Here is a 13,834-nt window from a genome sequence, read left to right as displayed (position 1 = left end):
CGCCCCGGCGCCCCGTTTCCGCTATCCGGTCCCGGCTGCTCATCCCCGCTGCTCCGTGTCACCCGATGTCCCGGCTCCTGGCGCTCGACGCGCCTGCTGCTCGGTGTCACCGCCTTCTAACGCCCCAGATCCCACACTTACACCCCCTGTCCCAGTCCCGGCGCACCCACAATTCCTGTGAGCCCACCTCTCCCACAGACCAAGTCATCTCCACCCTGCATGGCCATCCCTTGGGTGCATAGAAGCCCCGTATCACAGCCCCCGCCTAAGCTTTGGACTTGACCCTCGAAAATCCCCTCTGCTGCCCCTTACAGTGTGCGGGGGCTGGGGATAATCAAAACCGCTACGTGATTTTGGTGGCCCAGTGGAAACTGAAAATGTTTACTCCTCATTTCAAAAAGACTGAAAAAGGTCTACATCAGGGCATGAAACCCAGCTGAGTATAGTTTTTTCTCCAGCTCTGGGGCAAAACCTGATCAAGTAGCGGCAATTGGTAGAGAAACAAATACACCTTCCTTCTTCCTGCCGTCCCTCACCCTTCGCCCAGTGGGATGGGCAGGGGTGTGTGTTGGTAGAAGCTAGTGTGGATGTTTAGGGTGCTCAGGGGTCCTCAGGAGTCCTGGCTGGTGTGGCCCTAGTCAAGTCAATCTCTCCAGTTTATTATGAATCTGTACAATAAGGTCACTTAATTGTACTGACTCAGGGTTTGGTTGAGGATCAATAAAGTGGTAGAAGCCCTAATAGGGCGCAGGTCCTTTGGAAATGCTCAGTTTGGGCCATTAACACCCCACCGACCTATTTGTTCCCTTGCCTTCCCCTCCAGGAACATGAAACCAGGTCTTGGTTTCCTTCAGGCCCATGTGCCTTTGCAGCTCCTTTTGCTCAGCCCATCTGGTTTACCTTTCAATAATCTTCAAAAGTTCACCTCCTCTTCCAGGAAGCCTTCCCTGATGCCCACAGCTGGGTAAAGTGCCCCCCTTATGACCCAGGAATACATTTATTGTACCACAGTCTTTAGCACACCTGTATTATTCTGTTGGTCCTACAACCCAAGTGTCACCAATCCAGCCCAGCTGACCTCTCTGCTCCCCTCTTTGGACCCTTGCCGTGCAGCCTTAACAAAGGTGCTAGTAATCGTTTTAGAACAAGCGGATGTAACTCTTCTCAAAACCTTCCTGGTATTTCCCATCTGGGAATAGAACCCAAGCCCTTAGTGTGCCCCTGAGGCACCCTGGGCTCATGAGCATTCTCCTCCTTCACTGCTCCTGAGGTCACAGGGCCCTTCGAGTCTTCATTCCCACAAAAACGCTCTTCCCTTGGGGCCTTTGCCTACAACCTTCTTGTCTCCCTAACTCACTTACTTTATACATGTTATTTCTTTTGATCCTCATCAAAACCCTTACATAGGTACAATGATTGCCCTCATTTTACAGATGAGCAAGCAGACCTGGAGAGACCGTCTCTCCCCAAGGCCTTCCCTGACAACCCTATCTAGAACACCTGCAACTCTCTGCTCTAGCCTCCGCTCCTCTTTATTTTCCTTCCAGTCTATGTATTTTTATTATGTTTATTCTATTTTCCCCTCTAGAATGGAGGTGCATGAAGGAAAAGGTTTGTCTTTTTTTGTTCACTCTTGTGCCTCCAAAAAAGCACCTGGCATATGGCAGGCACTCAAGAGCTTATTGAAATAATGAACAGATGCTTCCATTTCTCTCTTGCCCCATAAACTGAGCTCCTTGGGCATAGAGCCATCGTCTCATTCATCTCTGTGGGCCCCGAGTGAAGTTAAATGCTCAACAAATGTATGTTGGCGTAGTCGGAGGAACACTAGAGGCCACAACAGCTGGACCAACAGGGAACGGCGATAAAAATGCAAATATTTTAAAATATATTTATTTTTTTATTATATGCTTTACATTGAGTGCTTCAGAAAATATAATTATAATGATTTCAAAATGCAATTCCTGGATTAAATAAATATCCCCTATAATTACCTTCAATCAATATTTAGAAATGTATGCAGACACTAAGTCAGCTAACAAATAAAATAAACAAAATAACTATTGAAACTACACATCTCAGGGATGAGGAGCATGCATGATCAGTTAGGTCACTTTGCCACTGTTTTTTTTCAATACATGATTCACATTGTTTCAATCAAATATATCTCCACTCCAAGAGTTACATTAGACTGCTAATACTAAAACTTAAAGCTATGATCTTGTTACCTTAAAAAAAATTCAGTTTAATACAAAGAAATTCAGAAAGAAAATTTCAGGACTCTTGATCAGAGGCTTTCGCTACTTGTCCTACACGGGTGTACACAGGTTCAGGTAAGGCTAAGAAGAGAGTTTCTTATTGAAGACATGATCAAAGAAACAGGTGAACTAGGCAGTCTATAAACTAGCTAGCCATCAAGAAGTTACCAATAAAGGACTCATGTTAGTAACTAGCCATGTTTAAAAAGCCTTAGCCAATGTTACAAAAACAAAACCTTTAGAGTATTATTTATTAATGCAAACGTAATTGATTTTTGCTTTCTATACATAATCATCTTTGAAATGCTAAAAATGAGCTCCAACTGTGGTTCTATCGAGAAGCTGCAGGTGTACGTGAGATGATCTACTGATTTACCTTCTCAAAGTATTCTTTGGAAGCAGTTGGATGCGGCTTGATCTGAAAATACAAACATTTAATTAGCTGACTTTAAGATAGTAGTTTCAAAAGTGAGTTGAAAATTCTCAATTTTTAGTTTCTTAAAAAATAATTTTTAAAAAATATTGATTCAGAGAGGGAGAGAAACATGAATGAGAATCACTGATTGGCTGCCTCCTGCACACCCCCTACTGGGGATTAAGCCAGCAACTCAGAAATCAAACCATGATCTCCTGGTTCATAGGTTGATGCTCAACCACTGAGCCCTATCGGCCAGGCTACCCTAAAATTCTTTAACTTTTTCCAATGCTGGCCCGTTTCCTTTAAAATACATGGATGAAAGTTACACTAACAGCTTGCCTAACCCCTGGCCCCACCTCTCAGCAGCAGCATCTGTGGCCTTGCTCCAAGTGTGGGCTCCTTTTGTGAACGCTCCAGGCCAGCAGCCCTTGAGGCAGTGAGTACCTGGGATCCTCTGTTGGGGCCCCAGGGCTTTTGAAAAGGAAACCTACCGTAGGAGAATCTGGGGTCCAATTTGCTGGGCAGACTTCTCCATGGACTTCCACAAACTGGAATGCTTTCACCAGGCGGAGGGTCTCCTCCACGCTTCGGCCCACCGGGAGATCATTGACACTCAGATGCTTGATGACTCCATTGGGGTCAATGATGAAGAGACCTCTGCATCAGAATTGTCCTCATTAGTGCATCCACAGCACCAGAAGTAGAAAGAATCTAACTTCTACCCTCTTCTGGCTTTAATTCCCCTTAAGAAAGCATTTATTAAGTGCTATCATATGCTTAAAACAAAGTTTTCAGTGTTAGGCAGGGCTGGACCAGGCCACCATGGAAAACAGGCAGTATGGTCAAGTTTACAAATGGGACCTAAATGTCGTGCGGGATCTAAAAGTCAGAGAGCAGAGACTTCTTTCCTTATCAGTGACTTAGCAAGCATTCTTTGGGCGGCTGTATCAACTCTTGGCAAGAAACCATAAGCAAACGGGAAGGGATGCACATGTATTTTATCTATAGTCAGTAAATACTTATGAAATGAGTGAATTCTTGGGTACATGGGGGAAAAATCCCATGGGAAAATCTTTGCAGGAAGAATTAAGTCTATGCAGAGCAGAAATCTAAAAGAAGAACCCACTTGAAACATTCCATACTGTGGACTGACTTTTTGGATGTTTTTTATTTGTTTTTTTTTTTACTTTAGTTTTTTTAATTGAATTTATTGGGGTGGCATTGGGTAATATTATATAGGTCTCAGGTGTACAATTCAATAATACATCATCCACATATTGTACTGAGTGTTCACCACCCCAAGTCAAGTTTCCTTCCATCACCATTTATTCCTCCTATAAAAGTGCTTCCTGGAGGTAAAGAACCACCCAACCCCTCCTTCACTCAGCGGCCATCAAGATGCCAGTTCTAAGGTATGTTCTCATCTCTCCCAGAAAGGATGAGCTTGAATGTGGGACTGTTAAAGGCAGAAAGCTTTCACACCGAAAGGAAAAAAGGTGTAACCACAGAATCAACGAGGACAGAAATGACATTCTGAGACGGGTCATGCCAGCTACCAAGACCCGTGCTAACCACTTTAGCTGCCTCATCTTGCTTAGTCTTCACAACCAACCTGGGAGGTACATTCTCTTTTTAGTTATGGAAAAGCTGGGACTCAAGGAGGTTACGTAACTTGCCCTAAGTCACACGGCTATTTAGGAGCTGAGCTTGAATGGACAGACGGATGAACACACACATACTCTGGCTGTTTTTGATTCCAGGGCTTTTTGAGATCTCCCCCATTCCAGGATACTGACTTCTGCCCTGCTAGTTCCCCTTCTCCGAAGATGCCAGGAATGTGCCCCCCATGAAAGTGGCTCTCAGAAACAGCGGGGCAGTATGAACATCAAGACACGATATAGCCGGAACCGGTTTGGCTCAGTGGATAGAGCGTCGGCCTGCGGACTCAGGGCCGGGTTCGGTCGGTTCCGGTCAAGGGCATATACGTGGGTTGCGGGCACATCCCCAGTGGGAGATGTGCAGGAGGCTGCTGATCGATGTTTCTCTCGCATCGATGTTTCTGGCTATCTCTCTCCCTTCCTCTCTGTAAAAAATCAATAAAAATATATTTAAAAAAAAAAAAAGACACGATATCCTTCTTCAGAGAGACATGGTGGTGCGGGGGGAGGGGTAAAGGAAGAGGGGGGACAAACATGTCTGGGCTATTTCTGAAAGATTGCCAACCCTCGAAGGAGGCATTCATTGGTGCTTAGTAAAAAGCTAAAATTAAGGCATTTTGGTTTTCCAAATGTTTTACCAAGGTCTCTATACATTCCCTAAGTGGGATGATGCTAAACATGAAAAACAATTTTAAATTCATAAGGAACTGGATCTTACCTTAGTGCAAGACCAGGACCTTCTAACAGCACACCGTAGTCTCGGGAAATCTGCTTAGTCAAATCTGACAACAGTGGGATGTTCATGTGGCCCAAACCGCCATTCTAATAAAAAGGCAAACAGGGCTGGTTCTTATCTGTGCTCTCACAACATCCTTGGCCAGGTACACGAGGTGTGACACCAACAATCATGGCAACAGGGAGCAGTCACTGAGCACCAACAACGGGCCAAACGCTGCTCTCAGCTCCATTAACTCACTTCCTTTAACCAACTATCCTGGAGCAGATACTATTATCACCACCATTTCCAGATGAGGAAACTGCAGGACCAAGGATAAGCAACTTGCTCCAGGTCACAGCTAGGAAGGGACAGAAGCAGGATTTAAACCCAGCTGAGACTACAGACCTTTCTTTTCCTACACTGGTGAACATAGAGCGAGAGACAGACAGACACTGACTTGTTCCACTCATTTGTTGCTTCTTGTACGTGTCCTGACCAGGGATCAAACCTGCAACCTTGGCATATCAGGACCATATTCTAACCAACTGAGCTTTTTATATTCTAATTTAGTTAAAGGTTAATTTCTGAAGCATAGAAATGGAAGAGTAGGTAAAAAACTGAATAATTGGTATCGACAGTCCAGCAGCTTAGTTAGAAATTTTGATTCTCCCACGTAAGTTTTTAGGCAAAAATACTGATCATGCAGAACACTCAAATCAGAGAACATAACCACCATCTCATAAGCCATGCAGGGTACATGGGATTGACAGGGTACTGGTGGGAGGGGAAGCAACAGACCCCAGCTGTTCCAGGCTCTCCGTTACGGTGTGTACCTTGGAAAATATAATGCAGTGCCATGCAATGCCGAGGAAGACACAGACACAGGTTAACAGAATTTGCCAGTAGGTGAGAACCTATGAATAGCCACTTCAGACTACTCATGCTTTAACAACTTCCAGGTTCGTCTTTGATGGATTTTTTCAGTTGTTAAGATCATGAGAGCAAAGGCAGGGTGCGCGATGTCTGTACCTTCCTCGGGGTGTTGATCCAGGCGAGATGGCTGAAGTGGGAGTCCACGGAAACGGCGACAACGTCACAGTTCACATCGCGGAACTCATTGGCTTTGTCACTGAAAGCAATGATTTCTGTGGGACACACAAAGGTGCTAGAGAAAAAGGGTAGAGATTCCCATCAGAGAACTTAAAAACCATTTCCAAAAATGGGGTGGGGGTGGGGAGATAGTCTAAGAATGAAGAACAATTTTATTTAAATAAAGTAGCTTTACCCTGGCCGGGTAGCTCAGTTGGTTAGAGCGTTATCTCTCTCTCTCTCTCTCTCTTTTTTTTTTAATGTATAGGGCGTAATGTCACAGGAAGGCCATAGTATTCTGCCACAACAGAATTTCCAGAGGATGAGGCCCAGAAATCAGGATTTTAAAAAGATTCCCAGGTGATTCTAATGTGCAGCCAAGGTTGAGAAGCACTGCCCTAGCCAGTTTGGCTCCGTGGATAAAGCGTCGGCCTGTGGACAGAAGGGTCTCGGGTTCGATTCCAGTCAAGGGCACATGCCCGGGTTGCAGGCTCGATCCCCTGTGGGGGGCGTGCAGGAGGCAGCCAATCAATGATTCTCTCTCATCATTGATGTTTCTATCTCTCCCTCTTCCTTCCTCTCTGAAATCAATAAAAATATATTTTAAGAAAACCAAAAAAAAAACCAAACCAACCAATGAATGCATAAATAAATGAACAACAAATCAGTGTTTGGCATCAAATCACCACTAGGAAACTGTTAATGCTCCACGGTGATAACATTGTAAAACTTTTTAGAACATTTCACGTGTACACAAAAGCTTTGCTGCAGAATATCCCCCAAACCATTACAAATGTTATAAAAGGTGAGAGAAATTTAAAGTAGCCCTTTTCAAATACCACTCGCTATCGGAGGCTGATCTCAGCAAAGCCCACATTCTAGAACAGTATTTCTCAACCTTCATAATGCCGCGGCCCTTTAATACAGTTCCTCATGTTGTGGTGACCCCCCTGAAATCAATAAAAATATATTTTAAAAAAACCAAACCAACCAATGAATGAATAAATGAAAAACAAATCAGTGTTTCTCCTCTCTCTCTCAACTCAATCAATCAAGTAGCTTTATAAGAAAACTCATCTTGCCTGGCCGGTGTGGCTCAGTTGTTGACCATCACCCCAGGAACCAAGAGATCCCAGTCAGGGCACATGTGCAGGCTGCAGTTTGATCCCCAGTAAGGAGCATGCAAGAGGCAGCTGATCAATGATGTTTCTCTCTCATCAATGTTTCTATCTCTATCCCTCTCCCTTCCTCTCTCTCTCTAAAAATCAATAAAAACATATTTAAAAAAAACCAACAAACTCATTCTATCATCTTTACTTTCTCATTTTCTTCCAGACCAGTGCAAACTTCCTCATAGACTGGCTTGCAGGAACCACCATTCCAGAGTCTTTAGTAAGAGTATGGTCTTACTTTATAAAACCCTACCACTTTAAAAAGAATGCCACCCCATCCTCTAATTTTGTTACTTGTAAATTAGCTACAGATGCAAGCTGTATCAACAAGGCCATCAGTAATAAAGGCTCAGAAAGAATCCTTCCTTTGACAAGAAGCCTAACTAGATACAGACAATGTCACTGTGCAAGCAGGGATCTTTGCTTGCTCTCAGAATGACATAAAAGCATCACAGAAATGACACTTACAAATCCAGAGGATAGAAGAAGAGCACCAAATATTTCCCCTTAAAGTCATCAAGGCTTAGTTCTTTGAACTCTCCATTGACAACGGCTGTACCCTTAAAATAGGGTGCGTGCTGGGTGACGGCAGGAGCATGATACGAGGAACCTGAAAAAACCCACAGGCATATAGAGTTCATCGTTTGCTAAAACAAGCACCTATCTGATTGTATTTAAACCTCGCACAATAATTAATTAGTAGCATAAATTAAAAGAATCAGTTCAACTCTACATCTTAGGTAAATTTCTTTTTTCCTTCCATAGTTCTAGATTGTACACAAATTCAATGAAAAGTGCTACGGAAACTAAAAAGATGGCTGAAGATGTCAGGGATGGAATCAGAGAGAATTAAGGAAGACATGAAACTGGACATGGGTCCTAAATATGGTTCAGATTTTGCCAAGTCCAGATGGGACAGGACAAATGGCATGGAGGAAGGAAGAGGGTACATGCGGGGAATAGCCCGTGGCCCAGTGTGATCAGAACAGACAGAGCAGGGGTGTGTGGGAGAAGAGTGGAAGATAAAGCAAGAATGGCTGAAGGCCATGCCGTGAGGGCCCTTAAGTATCAGGCCGATGAGTCTGTTCTTGAAAGAAGAGATAAAGGAGTCCCTGGAGTTTCTCACATAGGGGCTAGAAGATGGGCTGGCTGTTCTTAGGAAGATGACTCTGGTCGGGGAGGGTAAGGGGAGCAGGAGGAGGGGAGACTGGTGTTAGGAGATTTCATTATCTGAGTGAGAAGTATGCCGGGGAAGGGTGTGGCAGAGACCAGGAAAAAAGGAAAGAAGCCAAGAGATGTGTCAGAACTGGAGAGGACATGCTTCTAGCTGGGAGCAAGGGACCAAAGAGATCCATGTCAAATCCTGGGCCTCAGAAACAATAGGAACTGCGGGGAGCGGGAGTCTGGGAAGGTAACAAGGAAAGTTTTCATTCTGTGGCATCAAATCACCACTAGGAAACTGTTAATGCTCCACGGTGATAACATTGTAAAACTTTTTAGAACATTTCACGTGTACACAAAAGCTTTGCTGCAGAATATCCCCCAAACCATTACAAATGTTATAAAAGGTGAGAGAAATTTAAAGTAGCCCTTTTCAAATACCACTCGCTATCGGAGGCTGATCTCAGCAAAGCCCACATTCTAGAACAGTATTTCTCAACCTTCATAATGCCGCGGCCCTTTAATACAGTTCCTCATGTTGTGGTGACCCCCAACCATAACATTATTTTTGTTGCTACTTCATAACTGTAATTTTGCTACTGTTATGAATCGTCATGTAAATATATATGCAGGAAGGATGTATTTTCATTGTTACAAATTGAACATAATTAAAGCATAGTGATTAATCACAAAAACAATATGTAATTATATATGTGTTTTCTGATGGTCTTAGGTGACCCCTGTGAAAGGGTCAGTCGACCCCAAAGGGGTCGTGACCCACAGGTTAGCGACCCACAGGTTGAGAACCGCTGTTCTAGAAAATGGAGTGTAAATCTCAAGAAATAGATATGCTTCACTCAGATCACGGAGGAGTCTCTGGTCCAATGTGACCAACTGCAGCCAGCTCACAGGTTTGCATCCAGAAGCCTCAATTCCCAACAAGCTGTCTGCCAATCCCACGTACCTGACATCCCTCCACGCCACGGAGGGCATCTGAGTCATCTCTCCCCACCCATGTTCCTCAACACAGGATTAAAACCTCTGGTAAGCAACAAGGAAATAAGACACAAGTGCAGTTTACCTGTGATTTTCAACTCTGGCTGCACATTTACAATCACCTGGTGAGGTTTCTTAAAGTCATCAAGGCTTAGTTCTTTGAACTCTCCATTGACAACGGCTGTACCCTTAAAATAGGGTGCGTGCTGGGTGACGGCAGGAGCATGATACGAGGAACCTGAAAAAACCCACAGGCATATAGAGTTCATCGTTTGCTAAAACAAGCACCTATCTGATTGTATTTAAACCTCGCACAATAATTAATTAGTAGCATAAATTAAAAGAATCAGTTCAACTCTACATCTTAGGTAAATTTCTTTTTTCCTTCCATAGTTCTAGATTGTACACAAATTCAATGAAAAGTGCTACGGAAACTAAAAAGATGGCTGAAGATGTCAGGGATGGAATCAGAGAGAATTAAGGAAGACATGAAACTGGACATGGGTCCTAAATATGGTTCAGATTTTGCCAAGTCCAGATGGGACAGGACAAATGGCATGGAGGAAGGAAGAGGGTACATGCGGGGAATAGCCCGTGGCACAGTGTGATCAGAACAGACAGAGCAGGGGTGTGTGGGAGAAGAGTGGTAGATAAAGCAAGAATGGCTCAAGGCCATGCCGTGAGGGCCCTTAAGTATCAGGCCCGATGAGTCTGTTCTTGAAAGAAGAGATAAAGGAGTCCCTGGAGTTTCTCACATAGGGGCTGGAAGATGGGCTGGCTGTTCTTAGGAAGATGACTCTGGTCGGGGAGGGTAAGGGGAGCAGGAGGAGGGGAGACTGGTGTTAGGAGATTTCATTATCTGAGTGAGAAGTATGCCGGGGAAGGGTGTGGCAGAGACCAGGAAAAAAGGAAAGAAGCCAAGAGATGTGTCAGAACTGGAGAGGACATGCTTCTAGCTGGGAGCAAGGGACCAAAGAGATCCCGTGTCAAATCCTGGGCCTCAGAAACAACAGGAGCTGCTGGGAGCGGGAGTCTGGGAAGGTAACAAGGAAAGTTTTCATTCTGTGGCATCAAATCACCACTAGGAAACTGTTAATGCTCCAAGGTGATAAAATTGTAAAACTTTTTAGCACCTGTACACAAAAGCTTTGCTGCAGTATATCCTCCAAACCATTACAAATGTTATAAAAGGTGAGAGAAATTTAAAGTAGCCCTTTTCAAATACCAGTCATTATCGGAGGCTGATCTCAGCAAAGCCCACGTTCTAGAACAGTGGTTCTCAACCTTCCTAATGCCGCGACCCTTTAATACAGTTCCTCATGTTGTGGTGACTCCCCAACCATAAAATTATTTTCATTGGGACTAGGGCAAGATAGGCTTTTAAAAGCTCCCCAGGTGAGTCTAATGTATAGCCGGGTTCAGAGCCCCTGCCCAGAGACGATGACTCATGTTTCCATTACCTGGGTCAAAACACGGCATTAACACTTACTGGTGCTGAAGGCAAATTTTGCTTGACTGGAAGCAGGCCATAATACATTGGTCAAGCCTGTTCTTCGAGAAGCAGCAGGCCTAAGGGCTGCAGAGGCAGAGATGCCCCAAGAAATGGCACTCGCATGTCGGGCAACCTGTGAAGAGAAACAACTTTGTATTAGGAAGTCGTCCCACAATGGTGGCTGAGGGCTGGCCCTGCTGAAAGCCCATTAGCCTCAAAGAAATAGATATGCTTCACTCAGATCACGGAGGAGTCCCTGGTCCAATGTGACCAACTGCGGCCAGCTCACAGGTTTGCATCCAGAAACCTCAATTCCCAACATGCTGTCTGTCAACCCCACGTACCTGACACCCCTTCACCCCACAGAGGGCATCTGAGTTATCCCTCCCCACCCATGTCCCTCAACACAGGATTAAAACCTATGGTAAGCAACAAGGAAATAAGACGCAAGGGCAGTTTACCTGTGACTTTTCAACTCTGGCTGCACATTTAGAATCACCTGGTGAGATTTAAAAAAAAAAAAATACTGATGTTCTGGTCTCACTCCAGAGATTGACTTAACTGGGGTGGGACTATGGCAGAGTTGCTTAAAAAAAAATACTGATGTTCTGGTCTCACTCCAGAGATTGACTTAACTGGGGTGGGACTAGGGCAAGATAGGCTTTTAAAAGCTCCCCAGGTGAGTCTAATGTATAGCTGGGTTCAGAGCCCCTGCCCAGAGATGATGACTCATGTTTCCATTACCTGGGTCAAAACACGGCATTAACACTTACTGGTGCTGAAGGCAAATTTTGCTTGACTGGAAGCAGGCCATAATACATTGGTCAAGCCTGTTCTTCGAGAAGCAGCAGGCCTAAGGGCTGCAGAGGCAGAGATGCCCCGAGGAATGGCACTCGCATGTCGGGCAACCTGGGAAGAGAAACAACTTTGTATTAGGAAGTCGTACCACAATGGTGGCTGAAGGCTGGCCCTGCTGTCCTTGTTCCTATGAACCAAATGCCAAACCCAAAACTCTAACTGCATGGATTGGGTCTCCATATTCTCAACATTGACACCCCTTCACCCCACAGAGGGCATCTGAGTTATCCCTCCCCACCCATGTCCCTCAACACAGGATTAAAACCTATGGTAAGCAACAAGGAAATAAGACGCAAGGGCAGTTTACCTGTGACTTTTCAACTCTGGCTGCACATTTAGAATCACCTGGTGAGATTTAAAAAAAAAAAAATACTGATGTTCTGGTCTCACTCCAGAGATTGACTTAACTGGGGTGGGACTATGGCAAGAGTTGCTTTTAAAAGTTCCCCAGGTGAGTCTAATGTATAGCCGGGTTCAGAGCCCCTGCCCAGAGACGATGACTCATGTTTCCATTACCTGGGTCAAAACAAGGCATTAACACTTACTGGTGCTGAAGGCAAATTTTGCTTGACTGGAAGCAGGCCATAATACATTGGTCAAGCCTGTTCTTCGAGAAGCAGCAGGCCTAAGGGCTGCAGAGGCAGAGATGCCCCAAGAAATGGCACTCGCATGTCGGGCAACCTGTGAAGAGAAACAACTTTGTATTAGGAAGTCGTCCCACAATGGTGGCTGAGGGCTGGCCCTGCTGAAAGCCCATTAGCCTCAGCTGTCCTTGTTCCTATGAACCAAATGCCAAACCCAAAACTCTAACTGCATGGATTGGGTCTCCATATTCTCAACATTTTCTTCTGCTTCCTTCTCCTTCAAGACTGCCAGAGATGTCGGCCCAAGGAACAACGTTGCCGGTATGTAGGATGAAGTCTAGAGAGCTATTGTACAGCATGATGATTATACTGAATAATTCGGTACTGAACACTGGGAATATGCCAAGAGAGCAGATTTCAGGGGCACTCATCACACACACAAAAAGGTAACTGGGAAGAGAGATGTTAATTAGTTTGACTGCAGCAATCACTTAAGTATCTGTATATCAAATCATCATGTTGTACTTCTTAAACATACTTTTTATTTAAATATCTTTTTAAAAACCAAGGGGACTTGGCAAGGCCCGGTGTATTTAAACCTTTTTGCCAGAACAACATGCTGCGACTATCTACCACGTCGAGGCTTTCCTTAGAAAAGACAAGGCCTTTCCAGCCCCACGGACAAGCAAACAAAGTAGAGCAAAGGTCGGCCTCCAGGAGAATTTGGATGGGGCTCAAGGGAAATGTTTGCTCAATTTTACTGTCCAGCGTGACTCAAAAAGAAGATACTGCATTGAGCCCCGCCATGAGTAAGGGGAAGGCGGGTAGCAAGAAGGTTCTAGCCTTTTGCCAGGACAAACGCGAACGGGCAGACCCGGGACGTGGGAGAGAAGTGCCTATTGCACTTTAGCACCTGGGTTACTTTGGCACTTTGGTGTCCATCCAGCAGTTAGCGGATGCTCACTGCCACTCCTCGAGGTAGGCACCATTCTTTCCATCTCAAGCTAAGGAAAGTGAGCTGAGATTCGGAAAGGCCAAGTCACTTCCCAAGGTCATAGCGTCTATTGCAGAACCGGGACCTGGGGCAGGTCACCCGCCTCCAGGTCCAGGACCGTGTGCTCCGGGCTGGGGACCGGCGACTCCGAGCGAGGAATTAGGGGAGGGGACCAAAGGAGACGGGTGGTGGGGGGGAACAAGAGGGCGGTTCTGCGCAGGCGCAGGGAGCCTTTCCTAGAGGCCTCTGGGTCCGTTACCCGCGGACACCCTCCAAGAGCGACATCCCCCCAGACTGCAAGGGAGTGGGGTTCTGTCTGGGGAGCACGTTCTCGGAGCCACCACAGCGCCTCCGCACTTGCTCCCAGCTGGCAGGCACTCACCGTGGCCCGGAGCAACCTTCCCACTGCGACCGCCATCTTCAGCGCACGCGGGAG

General features: G+C 45.4%; 1 protein-coding gene across 1 annotated transcript; it reads right to left on the bottom strand.

The window, feature by feature from the left end:
- Positions 1-2,133: 2,133 nt before the first annotated feature.
- On the bottom strand, positions 2,134-13,828 carry PRDX3 (peroxiredoxin 3). The gene is made up of 7 exons (XM_005879673.2): positions 13,781-13,828; positions 12,366-12,501; positions 7,782-7,923; positions 6,082-6,217; positions 5,053-5,156; positions 3,168-3,333; positions 2,134-2,676 (listed from the first exon to the last, which is right to left on the bottom strand). The coding sequence occupies exons 1-7, from the start codon at positions 13,814-13,816 to the stop codon at positions 2,623-2,625; spliced, it is 774 nt and encodes a 257-aa protein (XP_005879735.1). The 5' UTR covers positions 13,817-13,828; the 3' UTR covers positions 2,134-2,622.
- Between the last annotated feature and the right edge of the window lie 6 nt (positions 13,829-13,834).

The sequence above is a fragment of the Myotis brandtii genome, unplaced genomic scaffold, assembly GCF_000412655.1.
Source record: "Myotis brandtii unplaced genomic scaffold, ASM41265v1 scaffold604, whole genome shotgun sequence".
Lineage (NCBI taxonomy): Eukaryota > Metazoa > Chordata > Mammalia > Chiroptera > Vespertilionidae > Myotis > Myotis brandtii.
This window is presented reverse-complemented; position numbering and strand designations above follow the sequence as displayed.